This window comes from Myotis lucifugus, unplaced genomic scaffold (genome assembly GCF_000147115.1).
Source record: "Myotis lucifugus unplaced genomic scaffold, Myoluc2.0 scaffold_169, whole genome shotgun sequence".
Classification (NCBI taxonomy): Eukaryota; Metazoa; Chordata; class Mammalia; order Chiroptera; family Vespertilionidae; genus Myotis; species Myotis lucifugus.
In genome coordinates, this window is record NW_005871217.1 from 1,203,138 (window position 1) to 1,222,389 (window position 19,252).

The window sequence follows — 19,252 nt, forward strand, 5'->3', positions numbered from 1 at the left end:
TTACATTGTTACCCCCCCAAAAGTAAATATTTAGGTATAATTCTAACAAAATGTGTATAAGATCTCTATGATGAAAACAAAACTCTGTTCAACTATGTTGAAATCAAAGAAGAGCAAAATAAATGGAGAGATAGTTCATATTCATGGATAGAAAGACTCCATAATTTCAAGATGTTCCAAATTGATCTATAGATTCAATTGGAATCCCAGCAAGTTACTTTGTGGATGGATATTAACAAAGTAATTCAGAAGTTGATATGAGGAGCCAAGACATTGAAGGAGAAGACAAAAACTGGGGGATTGGTATTATCTGATTTCAAGACCTACTATATAGCTACAGTACCAAGACAGGGAGAAAGAACAGACAAGTAGATCAATGGAACAGAATGGAGAGCCCAAAATAGACCTCCATAAATATAGTCAACTGATATTTGACACAATGGAGCAAAAGATATTCTCTTTAACTAATGGTGCTGGAACAACTGGACATCCACATACAGAAAAATGAATCTAGATACAGACCTTACACCCTTCATAAAAATGAACTCAATATTGATTATAGACCTAAATGTATAATATAAAAATAAAAATTTTGAAGATAACAGAAAACCTTTATGATCTTGAGTATGCTAATAACTTTTTAGATACAACATTAAAGGAATGATCTATAAAAGAAATAATAAGATGGACCTCATTAAAATTAAAATCTTCTGGTCTGTGAAAGAAAATGTCAAGAGAATTAGAAGACAAGCCACAGACTGAGAGAAAATATTTGCAAAAGACATCTAATAAAGGACTGTTATCCAACATATACAATGAATTCTTAAAACTTACCAAGAAGAAAACATACTACCTGATTAAAAAATGGTCCAAAGACCTTGACAGACACCTCACCAAAGAAAGTAAATAAATCTATGAAATAAGAACGTGAAATGATGCTCCATATCATATGTTATCAGGGAAATGCAAATTGAAACAATGATGAGATACCACTTCACACCTATTAGGATGACCAAAACCTTGAACAATGAAAACACTGAATACTTGTGAAGATGTGGAGCAGAAATACTTGTTCGTTGCTAGTGGAAATGCAAAATGGTACAGCCACTTTGGAAGAAAGTTTGGTGGTTTCTTACAAAACTAAACATACTCTGACCATATGATCCAGCAATCACACTCCTTGGTATTTACTCAAAGGAGTTGAAAATCTATGTTCACACAAAAACTTGTACATGGATGTTTATAGCAGCTTTATTAATAATTACCAAAACTTGGAAGCAACCATGATGTCCTTTAGTAGGTGAATGGATAAACAACCTGTACTATATCCAAATAATGGAAAATTATTCAATGATAAAAAATGAGCTATCAAGCTATAAAAAGACATGGAAAAACCTTAAATGTATATTGCTAAGTGAAAAAAGCCAATCTGAAAAGGCTACATACTGTGTGATTCCAACTATATAACATTCTAGGAAATGCAAAACTATGGAGACAATAAAAACTGTAGACCTTTGATCAAGGGGTATAGTCCAAGGCTCAGAAACTACTTGGGTGGCTGGGAAACAGGCTGCTAATTTAGCATATTTATCAACAAATTTAGTTCCCTGGTCCTCATCTAAATTTTTATATAATCTGTCCCCCAGTTTTAACTATAACGATATGCCGGAGTAATAACAATGCCTGTAGAAGTTCTGCTATTTGGGGACCATTTTTGACTGGGGTACCAGCTGCTGCCATGAATCTTCTCTGTTTCCATACATACCACAATCATGTACTATCTGAAAGACACATGAATGTTAACCTTCATTTCCTCTGCTCTTATGCAAGCAAGTTGCAGCAATAGCAATGCACTTGCTTACCTGGGCTGGTATAACTTTTGACAGGGCTTGCTATTCTAGAGCTTTATATTGATTAGTGACACATATCCATCCTGGAATCTCCCATCTTTCTTTCAGAGGTAGGAGCCATCAACACAAAGAGTGAGGCTAACTTGGGGGAGAGGTTGTCTGACAAATCTAGCCTAAGAGGAGAATTATCTAGCACTAATGACACAATTGTGGGAAGTTCCATCAGTGGGTAAAGAGGGCAAGGTTAAGGTTTTAACAATGATATATGATGATGCAAGATGGAGAGAGTGGTATTCATGAAGTAAGTCGAGACAGAAAAGTGCTGTGTTTTCATTAAGCAATAGGGTCTGCACAGCACAAGAAACATGTATGTTAAGCAGATGACCTACTACTAAATCAGAAGTAGCCTGGACAAGTTTAGCATTTACAGCAACAGATCACAGGCAAGGGGGATATGCCTCAGCTACAGTGTCTAAGGCCCGATTATAACATCCTAGAGGTCTTTGGTGCCCATTATGCTTCTGAGATAACACTCCAAGGACATTATCCTCTCATTCATGTACAAATAAGGAACAAGGGAGGGAGGATTTGCGATGTCCAAGGGTGGGAAATGAAAGTAGAGAACTCTTAGGTAATCAAAAGCCTCTTTGGATGCGGGCTCCAGACTACTGGGTTTGAGGGTGTCTCAGTCAGGGCATAGAGAAGTGAAGTAATCCCCGAGAAATTAGGTATCTATATCCTACAATGTCCCACAAGACCCTGAGACCTCCCACCTGTCGTGTTGTTTCAGGGAGAGGAAAATGTTGATAGTAAAGTCTCGGTCTGTGGAGATAGTTTTATTTGTGGCTGAAATATCATGACTCAGAGAACATAATTGAATTTTCTCTCTAGCCACCTTGTGGCCCTTTCCTGCTAGTGCATTAAGAAGGTGTTCAGTGTCCAAATTGCCTTAACTGTCGCAACATAGAAGGAAGTCATCTACATATTGGATTAAAGTGGAGTCTACTGGAAATTATTTTTTATTGATTTTTTTTAGAAAGTGAGGAAGAGGGGGAGAGAGAGAGAGAGAGAGAGAGAGAAAGAGAAAGAGAGAGACAGACAGAAACTTCCATGTGGGATAAAAACATCCATTGGCTGCCTCCTGCATGCCCCTTAATGGGGATCGAGCCCGAAACCTAGGAATCCAGCTGGCAACCTTTCAGTGCATGGGACAATGCCCAACCAACTCAGCCACACTGGCCAGGGCTCTCCTGGTAATTTTAAGTTGCCTCAAATTGGCATTTGGGGTGCACAAGAAGTAGCTAAATGCCTTGGTAAATCCTTGGGGCTCAACAGTCCAGGCATATTGCTGGTTATCCCAGGTGTAGGCAAATAAGTATTGGGATTACCTACAAAGGGGAATATTAAAAAAATCCAATATAAAGAGATGACTGTGAAATATTGGATGTTGGAAAGGATAGCAGACAGGATAGCATTACGATTCGGCACCAAGAGAAATCTGGATTTGACAATTTTGTTGCTGGATCTTGGCCTGATTTCCTTTCCACTTTGCTTTTTAGATGGTCAAAATGGGATTATTGCATGGACTAGTGGTGGGGACTAGAAGGTTTTGTTTTATAAAATGAATTATTTAGCAGAGCTCTTCAAATCCTTCTGGCTTTAATGATATTGAGAAATCCTGGGGAGAATCATGGAAGGATCTACTTTTACCTTAAAGCAGTGGTTCTCAACCTTGGCTGCACATTAGAATCACCTGGGAATCTTTTTAAAATCCTGATTTCTGGGCCTCATCCTCAGGAAATTCTGTTTCTTTGTTATGGGGTGGGGCCACAACATGAGTAACAAAGAAACAGAATTTCCGGAGGATGAGGCCCAGAAATCAGGATTTTAAAAAGATTCCCAGGTGATTCTAATGTGCAGCCAAGGTTGAGAACCACTGCCTTAAAGGGTTCTGCCTCCCATATGCATCTAATATCTATGGAGTTTTTGTCCATAAACAAGAGGGAATTGTATTTAATAGTTGATTTAAATCTTCAGTGAAATAGAAATTAGCTTGAAGGGAGTAAAGGACTCAGAGCAGTCAGACAACATTACATAGATGTGAAAGGGAGGAGTCAGAGGCTTGTAGAAGGAGTACTTCAGGGGGACAGTGAATTTTAATGCCCCAATTTATGAGAAGATCCCTTCCTAACAGGTTTATGAAAGTGGTAAAACTGAGAGGTCCTGTAGAAATTTTAAGGAGCTGTGATAGAGGCAAATCATGAAGTGTATTACCAAAACCCACCACTGGCAAAGTTTGGTGACTCCAAGGAAGTATAGCAGGAAACAAGGAGGTGTTAAGAATAGAATGTGTTGTCAGTGGCTGAGTGTTGACCTGTGAACTAGGAGATCACGATTTGATTCCTGGTTAGGGCACATGCCCCGGTTGCAGGCTCAATCCCCAGTAGGGGGTCCTGCAGGAGGCAGCCGATTAATGATTCTCTCTCATCATTGATGTTCCTATCTCTCTCTTCCTTCCCTCCTTCCCTCCTTCCCTCCCTCCCTCCCTCCCTCCCTTCCTCTCTAAAATAAAAATAAATAAATAAAAGAGAGCTTGGAGGAGAATATGAAGATGCTATGGAGAATGTTAGGAGGTTCACTGGGTCATAAGAATTTTTCTGAAGACATTGTTTAAGAACCTCAATAGCTTGAATGAGGTTTGAATTATTAGCAGCTTTTTGGCTTTTTCATACCAAAAGAATAGAGCAGACCATCGTGCATCTGAGATTTTTGTTCCTTTTTGCTCTAGCACTCCCTGTAGGTGGCCCTAACTAGTTTGGCTCAGTGGATAGAGCGTTGGCCTGTGGACTGAAAGGTCCCAGGTTCAATTCCGGTCAAGGGCATGTACCTTGGTTGCGGGCACATCTCCAGTGGGGGGTGTGCAGGAGGCAGCTGATCAATGTTTCTCTCTCTCTCTCTCTCTCTCTCTCTCTTTCTCTCTCTCTCTCTCTCTCTCAAGATGTTTCTAACTCTCTATCCCTTCTCCCTTCCTTTCTGTAAAAAATCAATAAAATATTTGAGTGTTTTTAGTAGCTCTGGCTGAGTAGCTCAGTTGGTGTAGAGTGTTGTGGGTTCAATCCCCACTCAATGAATGCATAAATAAATAGAACCACAAGTTGATGTTTCTCTTCTATCCTCTCTCTCTAAAAATCAATAAAAAATAGAGTTTTTAGTGAAGTTTTGCCAGTGAGAACAAGAATAGACAGTATTAGGGCCTTGATGGGGAAGCATATAGGCAACGATAGAAAAACTCCTATGTTATTGAGTAATGGCAGCTTTATACTTACAGAGAATCTGGAGATTCTAACAGAGGCTCTGTTGCTTACAGAGACTAGCCTCTTACAAATAGACTCTAACCCAGCTACTTAGAAACAGGTACTTTCCTAACCCAGCTTGTTACAGACAGAGACTTAGGACTCTAACTGGCCTCCGCTTGACTGGGATTGTAAACCCGGCTTCTAGAGTGTATGCAGAATCTCAAGAGTCAAAATAAATCCTCATTGTGCTTCAGTGGACATTTATCTGGAACACTGGATTTTGGTTGGTGTCAGACTCACCACTGGATACCCAAATGAGCAAGCAGACTGGAGACAAAATGTGGTGGGAGGTGGGAGGCCTGGTTGCCTCACCTGAGGGTCTGATGGTGGTTGTGATCCAGATCCGAGTTGTGGCAACAAAATCTGTTAATGAGAACCAGAGCCAGACAGAAGTTAAAGCAGTGGAGATAGATTTTATTCAATAAGTTATTGCAATATGGGAAGAGAGACTCCAGTAGAGGACTGGGCTCAATTCTGAATACAACCAGAACAAGTGGGGATTTATATATAGCTAAGTAGAAAGTTGGGGCGGGGGGTGCATAGAAAATTACTAAGAGGAAACATCAAGTCTGGGAGGATCCTGGGTGAACTGACCTAAAAGATTCTTACTGAAGGCAGGCCCGTGTGTTGTTATCACTTGTGGGATAGTGGGGCTAAGGAGTTGGTCAGATGTTAAGGGTAGGGAATTAACACTAAAGCGACCCATCAGGATTCTTGTTAAAACTGGTTTCTACAAGGACTTACATGGATGGGCCTTGTTGGAGAGGGAGTTCAGGGAGCCTGGCTGAAGTTTCGTTGAGCAAAGACTCTTTGTCAGTGACATTGAGTTTTCAGCTCCTTTGGGTAAATACCAAGGAATGTGATTGCTGGCTCATATGGTAAGAGTATGTTTAGTTTTTGTTGTTGTTTTTTTTAATCCCGAGTTGAGGATATTTTTTTCCATTGGTTTCTAGAGAGAGTGAAAGGGAGGGTAAGAGAGAGAGAGAGAGAGAGAGAGAGATCAATTGGTTGCCTCCTGCATGCGCCCCTACTAGGGCTGGGGAACCTGCAACTGAGGTAGGTGCCCTTGACCAGAAATTGAACCCGTGACCCTTTGGTCCGTGGGCTAATGCTCCAACCACTGAGCTACCGGCCAGGGGTGTTTAGTTTTTTAAAATTTATTTGTTGTTGTTGAGAGTATTACAGATGTCTTCCATTCCTCCCCCTTTGCCCCTCCACTCATCTCCAGTTTTGTAAGAAATAGCTAAACTATCAAAGTGGCTGTACCATTTGCATTCCTACAAGTAATGACTAAGAGTTCCTGTTACTCCACATTCTCGCCAGCATTTGCGGTCACCTCACAATGTTTTAAAATGTTTTTTGGCCTTTGAAGTTCTAAAGTCTGGAATGGGATGTTTCGCCACTTACGCATTTTGTCTGAGATGACCTTTTCCTCTCGTTTGGCAAACTCTTACATACCTTTCAGGTTCTATCTCCTCCTGATATCCTGCCTGATACATTCCTCTGAGCTCCTAGAGCAAGTATGTTAAACTTGCAGCCTGCTGGCCGCATGCCTCATTTCTGTGGCCCATGTTAGTCTTTGAGTTTGACATGTTTGTCCTAGATCAGTGACGGCAAACCTATGACACGCGTGTCAGAGGTGACACGCGAACTCATTTTTTGGGTTGATTTTTCTTTGTTAAATGGCACTTAAATATATAAAATAAATATCAAAAAGATAAGTCTTTGTTTTACTATGGTTGCAAATATCAAAAAATTTCTATATGTGACACGGCATCAGAGTTAAGTTAGGGTTTTTCAAAATGCTGACACGCCGAGCTCAAAAGGTTCGCCATCACTGTCCTAGATCCTTCTTTTGCCTGTATTGTTGTCTCACCCATCAAACTGGGGGTGGGTCTGATTATATGAGGCCACACACATTTACTGACAAGATCTTTGGTGCCAGAACCTGTTCTGGACTGGAAATATAGGGTTAATTAGACATGGTACATACCAGCGAGCGTTGCTGCAGAAGTAAATGAGTATAAAATCCTTTGCACAGTGCCTGGGACAGTGTAAGTGCTTAATGAATATTAGCTATAATCATTATCATCACTACCATCATCAGTATCTTTCCACATCAGTTTATAAATACATAGTGCATTACAAAAAAAAAAGTCCTCACTGGAGGATTTCTTCCCCCATTCCTTTTTCAGAGAGAAGTCGAGCGGGAAAGGGGAGGTGGAGGAGGAGATACAAACTAGAGGTGAGAGACAAATGGATTTGATTGCCTTCCTGACCAGGGCCAGGATCAAACCTACAACCCTGGGCATGGAACCTGCTAATGGAGGTATGTGTCCTTGACTAGGAATCAAATCCACAACCCTTCAGTCCTAGGGCCAATGCTCTAACCACTGAGCCAAACCAACCAGGGTGAGTTATAGCCCATTTTTTAAGTAATAAAAATCACCCTCCTAGGGATATTTTAAATTTTTCATTCTTGCAAACAGACTAGCAAGGCTTATATTTGTTCATACATGCTTCCTCGCACATTTTTTTTTACTGTCTATCAGTGATGGCGAACCTTTTGAGCTTGGCGTGTCAGCATTTTGAAAAACCCTAACTTAACTCTGGTGCGTGTGTCACATATAGAAATTTTTTGATATTTGCAACCATAGTAAAATGAAGACTTATATTTTTGATATTTATTTTATATATTTAAATGCCATTTAACAAAGAAAAATCAACCAAAAAAATGAGTTCGCGTGTCACCTCTGACACGCGTGTCATAGGTTCGCCATCACTGGAGATCGAAGGTTCTTGAAGTGTGCGTTCCCCCAACAAATTAGCATCAGCATTACCCTAGACTTGTTAGAAATGCAAACTCTCAGGCCCATTCCAAACCTACTGAATGAGAAACTCTGTGTGGGTTGCAACAACCACATTTTTAAAAAAATATATTTTATTGATTTTTCACAGAGAGGAAGGGAGAGGGATAGAGAGTTAGAAACATCGATGAGATGAGAGAGAAACATCGATCAGCTGCCTCCTGCACACTCCCCACTGGGGATGTGCCCGCAACCAAGGTACATGCCCTTAACCGGAATTGAACCTGGGACCCTTGAGTCTGCAGACTGACGCTCTATCCACTGAGCTAAACCGGCCAGGGCAACAACCACATTTTTAACAAGCCCCCTAGGTGATTCTAATGCACTGTTCTAGGAGTCCTGGGTGTACTAGTATGTACAGAAATGGGATGGCTGAGTCAATAGGATATACGAGTACGCATTTAAAAATTTTAATACACTGTCAACCAGCCGTCTACAAAAGGGCACAAACTTCTACTAATATATTAGGGTTTCACTGTGACTAGCATTATTAAGCAGGCTGAAATATCCCTCTCCCATCGCAGGTCCTGTCTCATCCAACGCGCCCCTCCTGCCCCGCTAGATTGCATCAGCCTTCCGCTGGCCCCGCCCCGGGGTACGTGCACGCTGTGTATCTGTGGACCAATAAGACGCACACGGGGCGGGGCTTCAATTCCCACGCTCCAAGGCGGGAGGCGGAGTCAGAAAGGGGCGGTGTCTATCTCCGGAGTAGGTGGGACAAAAGCGGAGCTTTGGGGTTCGAAACTTTTCTGGGGTTTTGCCATCTCAGAACCACGAGTTTGCCTCCATTTGTCTCTTACGAGTAGTGTGTTGCCACTTTTTACAACATTGGAAAAGGGAAGAGAGACAACTCCGGAGCCCGAAGCCCCGCCCTACTTGTTGCAGAGGCGCTCCAATTGGCCAGTGGTGGGGGCGCATGCGAACCAGTGAGAATGACATAATCTTGCAGATCGGAGCGGGAACGAGGCTTTGGGGGAGGGAGGAGCTTGGGTGAGTGTAGAATATGGGATAGATCTGGGCCCATTCCGGACTGAAGCGCCTACTAAGAGATGGAGAGTCCCAGAAGAGGGGAGAGGGAGGAGTTTAGGACGAGCTGGGAACTTAGCCTGGGCTTGGGCCCCCTAGAATGGAGGTCGCTGCCTAGAAAGTAGTTAGCGCCACCCCAGGGCAGGTAGTCAGGTGGCCGCCAGGGGGTGACCGTGCCTGCACGTCCTCAAGTGGACCCACAGTCTGGCCTGTAAATTTTGAAACCGTTTATTTTTGTACCTCTTTCCTCTTTTGCCCTAGCCTACAAGCGAAAAAGGACCGTGGGTGATTCACCTTTGAATCCCCAGCACCTAACGTAGGGCCTGGTACAAAAAAGACACATCATTAAGACGGTTGACTGATTGATGGAAAATATGAAAAAAAGCAAGAAAAAAAAAAAAGCTCAGAGATGGTCATAGTTTACATAAAGAAAGTTTAGGTTTTTTTTTTTTTCATAGATAAGACATAAATGTCCACCAGCAGATCCTGAGCCCACACAGTTTTTACGTTGTTGCAATTGGAATGTACACATAACCCTGTATCCTTAGTTACAGCATAATAATTTTTCCCTGTTGCTATAGAATCTCCACAGCCGTCATCCCTCAGTAATGGTTGTAGAATGTTCCATCAGACAGCTGTGCCACGATTCACTTAACCCTTCCCTCTTTTTGGATATTAAGACGACTTCCTTGTGTTTGACCATCAGAAAATAGTCCTGCAAAGAATACTTTTGTGCTTAGAGATTTTCTTGTTTCTGAGTGAGGGCAGGTGGCTATTGATTTAGGAGCAGAATTACTGGGAGAATGGCACGAACATATTTTAGGCTCTTGTCCACCCGCTTTCCTGAAAGGTACCCATTGACACCAGAGGCCAAATCCGAAATCAACCCTAGCGAACTCCGGGTCTTGTCTGTCTCCATCCTGCAGCAATGCTCAAGTTTATTATTAGTTCTGACCTTTGGGGCAAGACAAACACGCACCAAAGGTTCAGGGACAACTTTAGCAACTGCAACAGCTGACATTGTAAGCGGGTGCAGCTCAGGTTTCAAGCTTGGGCAACTGGAGTGGATGAACTTGCCTCACTGAGACAAGGAATCAGAGAAGAGGAACATGTTTGGGAGGGGACAGATGAGATCAGTTTTAAATATGTTTAGTTGGAGGTGCCTTTGGGACATCTAAGGGGAGGTATCCAGGAGACAGGCATACATATGGATAAACAATAGCCTGCCCTTCTCTGAACTCCCAGATCTCCCTATCTTTGAATATCTCATGCCTTAGGTTCGCTTTTCTCTTGCACTGTCCTGGAAGATCCTTGAGGCCAGGATAAGGGCCTGATTCATTTGTGTATCTCTCTTGCCAGTGCCCAGCATAATACTTCATAATTATGAGGCCTTAGAAGTCTGTCTTGAATGAAGGAATTTCATTGATTTCTTAATTGGATGATGATTCCTGCAGTCTATGTTCTGTTCTGAGGGGAAAGTTTGGGAAGCTTGAGAGCTCTGAGAAGACTGCCTGTAAGAGGTGGAATAATGTTACTGTTAATAATTATGACCATTTGTTGAACACCTACTATGTGCCAATCCCTCTGCCACATGCACGCACCAGAAATGTCACTTCTTGCCTGCCATCCTTACACCCGCTCTGGGATAATCTGTTCTTACAGCTTCTGCTGAATGGTCAAGCTAGGCCTAACTATGGGTACAGCCAATTGCACCTGATCCAAGGCCAGCCCCACAACCGGTGAGTTTTATGACCCACTTGAAAGGATGAGGTGGGCCAATCAGATTGCTGTTTTGGGATTGTGAAATAAGAGCTCCAGAGGGAAGTTGCCAGTTAGTTGTGGAGAGTTGCGCCAACAGGTCCAGTAGACCAGGGTACTGATGAGAAGTGGCCATTATGGACCAGGTGAAGTGCAAGCTGACATTCTGAGTTGAGTGAGGAGCATGGGGGAAATGTGCAGAGAGAAGCAGACATGTAGTGTAGATGAGACATGTTAATGGTAAAGCTCTAGATCAGAAGTCCATGCCTCATCCAGAATTTTCTTGCAGCTCCAGGCTTAATGAGCTCTTACATGCTTGACTTCCTGCCCTTGCATTTCTGACTTTTGATTTAGCTCGACTACGTTTCTGTTCCTTGCACCCCAAAGAGCCCTAATCCAAACAGCCCTTTACATAGGTTTGCACTTTGGCTCTCTGAGGTGAGTATACTTTCCCTCATTTTATAAATGAAGAAACTGAAGCTTAGTGAGATTAAGTTGACTAAGGTAACATAACCAGTAGATGATGGAGCTAGTCTATCGATTCTCTCACGGTCTTTTTAAGACATTAATATGTTATTTTTTTAAAATCACCATAAACTTGTTATAAAAAAATAAAAGAAAAATAATCAATACAGACATGATGTATTTGACCCTCAGTCAGCTCCTCTGACTCTGCTCTAAACATATTGGCCAGTGTTGCTCAGTGGATAGAGCATCAGCCTGTGGACTGAAGAGTTCCGGGTTCAATTCCAGTCAGGGGGCACATGCCCAGGTTGCAGGCTCTATCCCCAGTGTGAGGAGTACAGAAGGCAGCTGATCAATGCAACCTTCCAAGATGGGATCAGGCAGAAACAGAGAACCTAAACAGATGGATTACTAGCAACAAAATTGAAGCAGTAATAAAACAAAAACTCCCAACAAACAAAAGTGCAGAATCAGATGGCTTCAGAGTTGAATTCGATCATTTAAAGAATTAATACCTATCCTTCTCAAAATATTCCAAAATATTAAAATGGCAGGAATGCTTCCAAACTCATTCTATAAGGCCAGCATTATCCTGATACCAAAATCAGATATAGACACTACAAAAAAAGAGAAAATTACAACCCAATATGATTGATGAACATAGATGCAAAAATTCCCAACAAAATATGAGCAAACCGAATTCAACAATACACTAAAAAGATTATATGCCATGATCAGGTAGGATTTATCCCAGAGATGCAAGGATGTTTTAGTATCCACAAATCAATAAATGTGATACACCACATCAACAAAACCAGGGAAAATTTTCATATGATTATCTAAATAGATGCAGAAAAAACATTTGGCAAAATTCAACATTCATTTGTAATGAAAACTCTCAACAAAGTGGGTACAGAGGAAACTTACTTCAACATAATATGTGAAACCCACACTTAACATTGTATTCAGTGGTGAAAACCTGAAAGCTTTTCCTCTAAAGTCAGGAACAAGAAAAAGTTGCCCACTCCCATCACTCTTATTCAATACATTCCGACAAGAAAAAGCAATAAGAGGCATTCAAATTGGAAAGGAAGCTATAAAACTGCCACTCTATGTAGATGACATATACTATATATAGAAAACCCTAAAAACTGCACAAAAAATTATAAGAATAAATGAATTCAGCAAAGTAGCAGGATACAAAATTAATATACAGAAATCTGTCACATTTTTATTCACTTATAACAAGGAGAAATTCAGACTACATTTATAATCACATCAAAAAGAATAAAGTACCTAGGAATACACTTACCAAAGGAGGTGAAAGGCCTTTACTCTGAAAATGATAGGTCACTAAAGAAAGAATTTGAGCCTTAACCGGTTTGGCTCAGTGGATAGAGCGTCAGCCTGTGGACTGAAGGGTCCCAGGTTCGATTCCGGTCAAGGGCATATACCTTGGTTGCGGGCACATACCCAGTAGGGAGTGTGCAGGAGGCAGCTGATCGATGTTTCTCTCTCATCGATGTTTCTAACTCTCTATCCCTCTCCCTTCCTCTCTGTAAAAAATCAATAAAATATATTTAAAAAAAGAATTTGAAGAGGACATAAATAAATGGATGGATATATTGTGCTCCTGGATAGGAAAGATAAATATCATTTAAATATTCATACTACCCAAAGCAATCTACAGTCAATAAAATCCCTAAAAAATACCAATGGCTTTCTTCTCAGAACTAGAAAATACAATGTTAAAATTTATATGGAACTACAAATGTCCATGACTAGCCAAAGCAATCTTGAGAAAGAAGAAAGTTGGAACTATCATGCTCCTGGATTTAAAGCTACATAACAAAGCTATAATAATCAAATCAGTATGGTACTGGAAGGAAAAACAGACACATAGATCAATGGAACAGAACGGAGAGCCCAGAAATACATGCAAAAATTGAAACTGGATCACTGTCTTACACCATTTACAATAATAAACTCAATGGATTTAAAGACTTATGACCTGAAACCATGAAACTCCTATAAGAAAATAAAGGAAGTAAACTCTTTGATATCAATCTTAGTATTATCTTTCTGGATATGTCCCCTCAAGCAAGGGCAACACAAACAAAACCAAATGGGACTACATCAAACTAAAATTCTTCTGCACAGTGAAGGAAACCATCAACAAAATGAAAATAACCCCACAACCTACTGAATGGGAGAATATATTTGCCAATGATATATCTGATAAGGGGTTGGTAACCAAAATATATAAGGGACTCATGTATTCCAATAACCAGAAAATAAACAATCTGGTCAAATGGGCAGAGGACATGAAGAGCCATTTCTCTAAAGAAGATATACAGATGGCAAATAGACATATGAAAAGATGCTTAACAGCACTAATTATCAGTGAAATGCAAGTCAAAACCACAATGAGATGCCACCTTGTACCAGTCAGAATAGCTATTATCAAAAAGTCAAGAACTAACAAGTGTTGGTGAGGATGTGGGGAAAAGAGAACTCTTGTACTATTGGTGGGAATGCAGATTGCTATAGCCACTATGAAAAACAGTATGTAGATTCCTTCAAAAAACTCAAATAGAACTACCATTTGACCCAGCAATTCCACTTCTAGGTGTTTATCCAAAGAAAACAAAAACACTAATTCAAAAGATATATGCACTCCCATGTTCATTGCAGCATTGTTTACAATAGCCAAGATATGGAAGCAACTTAGGTATTCATTGATAGAATACAATGGAATATTACTCTGCAATAAAAAGAACAAAATGTTGCCATTTGCAATAGCATGGATGGATCTAGAGGCTATTATGCTAAGTGAAATAAGCCAGATAGAGAAAGACAAATACCATATGATTTCATTTATATGTGGAATCTAAAAACAAAAGAAACAAAAAGACAGACTCATAGAAACTGATGGTTGCCAGAGGAGAGGGAGGTGGGAGGAATGGGTGAAAAAAGTGAAGGGAAATATAGTCCATCTTGTGATAACTTTTCAAGGTGACAGATGATTACTAGACTTAGTATGGTGATCATAACTCATATATAAGGAATATAAAATGTTAAATCACTATTGTATACCTCAAATGAATGTGATATTGTATATCAAATAAAAAATGTCTAATACCATGATTTTTAGTAAATTTACAGAATTGTGGTTTCATCACCTCAATCTATTTTTAGAACAGTTATATTATTCTCCCTCATGGACCCTTAATCCCAATTCCCATCCTGAACTCCAAGCAACCATTAACCTAGTTTCTGTCTCTAATATATTTGCCTTTTCTAAACGTTTCATATAAAGAAAATCATATGACATGGAGTCTTTTGCCTTTGGGCTCTCTCAGCATAATGTTTTTGAGGTTCCTCCATAACGTTGCATATTTCAGTAGTCCTTTCCTTTTAATATGGAACAATGCTCCATTTTAGGGCCCTATGACATTTTGTTTATTTGGCCACTGGATGATGTATACTTGAATTTTTTCCATAGTGTGTCTATTGTGATGTTACTATAAACATTTATGCCAAAAATTTGAGTGAACATGTTTCCATTTTCCATGCTTTGCTACTAAGAGTGGACTTGCTGCACAATATGATAAAATTGTTTTCTTTAACTTGTTAGGAAATGGCCAAGCCATTTTCCAGAGGCTGCATTATTTTATGTTTCCACCAGCAATGAATGAAAATTTCTTCAATTTCTATTAAACTTTTGTTATTGTCTGTTTTTAAAAATATATATTTTTATTGATTTCAGAGAGGAAGGGAAAGAGAGAGACAGAAACATCAATGATGAGTGAGAATCATAGATCGGCTGCCTCCTGCTCGCCCCCTACTGGGAATCGAGCCTGCAACCGGAGCGTGTGTCCTGACCGGGAATTGAACCATAATAGGTCGATGCTCAACCACTGAGCGACTGCAGCCAGGCTCTATTTTTTATTATAGCAATTCTAGCAGCTGTGCAGTAGTATCTCATTGTGGTTTAATTTGCATCACCCTTATGACTAATGATGTTGAGAATTTTTACATGTGCTTATTAGCCATTCTTGTCGTTGGTATAATGTCTATGCATATAGTTTATTTATATAGTGGGGTTGTTTGTCTTCATATTGTTGAATTGTACACATGATTTATACATTGCAGATATAAAGCCTTTATATGAAATACGATTTGTGAGTATTTTCTCATAGTCAATGGCTTGTCTTTTTATTTCCTTAATTGTATCTTCTGAAGTGCAATCATTTTAAATTTTAAAGAAATCCAATTTAACAATTTGTTTGACTCATGCTTTTGTTGTCATATTTAAGGGCACTTTGCTTAACTCAAGTCCATAAAGGTTTTCCCCTATGTTTTCTTCTAAAATTTTATAGTTTTATCTCTTACATTTAGGTCTATGATCCATTTGAGTTCATTTTTGTATAGGTATGAGGTCAGAGTCTAAGTTTATATATATATACAATTCTTTTTTTAAAATACCCTCACTTGAGGATATATTTATTGATTTTGAGAGAGAGAGAGAGAAAGAGAGAAAGAGAGAGAGGAATAGAAACATCAATGTGAGAGAGACACATTGATTGATTGCCTCCTACACCCATCCCTTCAGTGTGCTGGCTGATGCTCTAACCACTGCTCAACCACCTGCCAGGGCATTCATAGTATTCTTATAATCCTTTATATTTCTGTGGTATAAGTTGTAACTTCTCTTTCATTTCTGATTTTATATATTTTGGACACTTTCTCTTTTGTTCTTGATGATTCTGGCCAAAAGTTTGTCAAAGTTTCTTCTTATTTTTTTAAAGAACCAGCTTTGTTTCATTGATTTTTTTCTTTTGTTTTAATTTCTATTTTGTTTATTTCTGCTCTGATCTTTACTATTTCCTTCCTTCTACTTACTTTGGCTTTTTTTTCTAGTTCGTTTAGGCGTAATGTTAGGTTGTTTATTTTGGATTTTCTTGTTTGTTGAGGTAGGCTTGTGTAGCTACGAACTTCCTCTCAGAAATGCTTTCTCTGCATCCCATAAATTTTGGGGAGTTGTGTTTTCATTTTCATTTGTCTCAAGGTATTTTGGGATTTCCTGTTTGATTTACTCTTTGATCCTTTGGTTCTTTAGTGGCATGTTGTTTAGTCTTCAAGTGCATTTGTTTTTTCCCAGTTTTCTTCTTGTAATTGATTTCTCATTTCATAGCCTTTGGTTGTAAAAGATGCATGACGTGATTTCAGGTTTTTGTTTTTTGTTTTATTGAGATTGGAAAAGAATGTGTATTCCGCAGTTTTTGGAAGACGTGTTCTATAAATATCTGTTCAGTCAATTTGGGCTAATGTGAGGGTAAAGGGCATTGTTTCCTTGATTTTCTGTCCAGATGGTTTGTCCATTGATTTAAGTAGGTTCAAGTCCCCTACTATTATTGTAGATCGTCAATTTCTCCCTTTATGGCTGCTAATTTTTGTTTTATATATTTAAGTGTTTCCATTTGGGTGTATAGATGTTTGCTATTATTATATCCTCTTCTTTCATTGACTCCTTTATCATCATGCAATGTCCTCCTTTGTCTCTCTATTTTCCCCCTCCCTTTGTCTCTCTTTTAAAAATGTATTTTTATTGATTTCAGAGAGGAAGGGAGAGAAGAGATAGAAACATCAGTGATGAGAGAGAATCATTGATCGGCTCCCTCCTGCATGCCCCCTACTGGGGATTGAACCTGCAACCCAGACATGTGCCCTGACCAGGAATTGAACCATGACCTCCTGGTTCATAGGTTGATGCTCAACCACTGAGCAACACCGGCCAGGCTCCTTCCTGATTCTTAAAAATTGATTTTTGCAGAGAGGAAGGGAGAGGTATAGAAAGTTAGAAACATCATTGACAGAGAAACATTGATCAGCTGCCTCCTGCATGCCCCTTACTGGGGATGTGCCTGCAACCAAGGTACATACCCTTGACCAGAATTGAACCCAAGACCCTTCAGTCCATGGGGCTGACGCTCTATCCACTGAGCCAAATCGGTCAGGGATCCTTCCTGATTCTTAATCACCACACTGTGTCTCTGCCCCTCCTACCAGTGTTGACATGGCTTCTTTATATCCTCAGATACATGACTTCTGTTCAGCTAGTCTTCAGGTGGTTCTTAATGAGGTTGTTCTATAATTTAGTTGTAATTTTGATGTGGTCCTAGTAGGAGGCAAGCACAGCATTTATGTACTCTGCCATCTTGACTGGAAGTCTTAATTATAGTTGTTTTAAATTCCTGGTCTGATAATTCCAACACCGCTGCCATATCTGAGTCTGGTTCTGATGCTTGCTTTATTTCTTCAAACTGTTTTTTTTAACTTTTAGTATGCCTTATAGCAGCAGTTCTCAACCTGTGGGTCACGACCCCTTTGGGGGTCGAATGACCCTTTCACAGGGGTCGCCTAAGACCACAGGAAAACACATATATAATTACATATTGTTTTTGTGATTAATCACTATGCTTTAGTTATGTTCAATTTGTAACAATGAAAATACATCCTGCATATCAGATATTTACATTACGATTCATAACAGTAGCAAAATTACAGTTATGAAGTAGCAACGAAAATAATTTTATGGTTGGGGGTCACCACAACATGAGGAACTGTATTAAAGGGTCACGGCATTAGGAAGGTTGAGAACCACTGCCTTATAGGTTTTAAAAAAATAGCCAGACATCATGTAATGGGTGAAATGAACTGCTGTAAATAGGCCTTTAGTAATGTGGTAGTAAGGTGTGGGGAGGGGAAACTTTCTATCTATATATACTAGTATAAAAGGCTACTATGCAAAGTGTCCATTTGGGAGTTCGACCAGGAGACCGGGAGTTCGATTGCTTGCTATGACATGCACTGACCACCAGGGGGCGGCACGGAACATGGTGGGCCACCAGCCGTGGTGGTGGGGTGCTGAGGGAGCAAGGGAAGGAGGAGGCTGGGAGGTGGGGAGGCAGGGAGGCGAGGAATCTGATCGGTCCTGATCGCTGGCCAGGCTTAGGGACCCTACCCATGCACGAATTTCATGCACTGGGCCTCTAGTAGGTCTATGATTAGGTCTAAGTTTTTTAGTGAGCCTGTACTTCTGGACTGTGAACTTAACAAGTGTTTCTCAGTTTTTTTCTCTCCCCTTAGGTGGGACAGGATGTCTGGAGGCAGATGAAGTTGGGTTTTTCTTTTGTCCTAGTTGGTTAGGCTCTAATAAAACCCCAATAGTTTAGGCTCAGGTAAAAGAGATTCTCTTGAGGGCAGGCCTTGTTGAAAACATCCACATTCTCTGGCATATTTCAACATGGTTCCTTTTCCCTCCCCCTTGCTGGAAGTATGAGGGGACTTTGATACTCACTGTAAGAGCTTGGTTGAGCTTTTGAAAGTAAAACTCACAAATGTGTGAGGTCCCTCTGACTGCCTCCCCCTGAAGTTTTATCTCTCAGACTGAGCCATACTGAGCCTCCAACAATTTATAAATTATAGTTCAGGTTTTCCTATCCTGAACTACCCAGTTTTCTGCTCATGGGTTTCTGCTTTAGTAAGTTGTGATTGTATTTGCTTGTCTGTCTCCAGTCTGGGGGGCAGTGGTTTACTCTGTAACCTAACCTTTCTCATGGAGCTAAGAAGAGGTACTGATTTGACAAAATGTTTTGCTTTTTACTTGTTAGGATTGAGTGAAGACTTCCAAGCTCCTTGCATAATAGACTGGTTCTTATTTTTTATTATTCCTATATTTCCAAACATATTATTATATTGATACATGTTTTTGTTGACAAAATAATATTAATCTAATCCTCCTGATCAAAATAATATTAATCAAATCCTTCTACCAGCAACACATAATGTACAAAATATTCTCAAAATCCTTGACTACATAGAATATCTTACAAGTATTCATTGCATACATGTTTCTAACAATTTC

The 19,252-nt window shown here is 40.0% G+C and overlaps 1 protein-coding gene across 1 annotated transcript in view; it reads right to left on the bottom strand.

Annotated features, from left to right (window-relative positions):
* Positions 1-9,356: 9,356 nt before the first annotated feature.
* ITIH6 (inter-alpha-trypsin inhibitor heavy chain family member 6) overlaps positions 9,357-19,252 on the bottom strand; it is a 56,606-nt gene continuing 46,710 nt past the window's right edge. The window contains exon 8 of the mRNA XM_023760000.1: positions 9,357-9,361. Coding sequence (XP_023615768.1) covers positions 9,357-9,361 — 5 coding nt within the window. The remainder of the gene's footprint in view (positions 9,362-19,252) is intronic.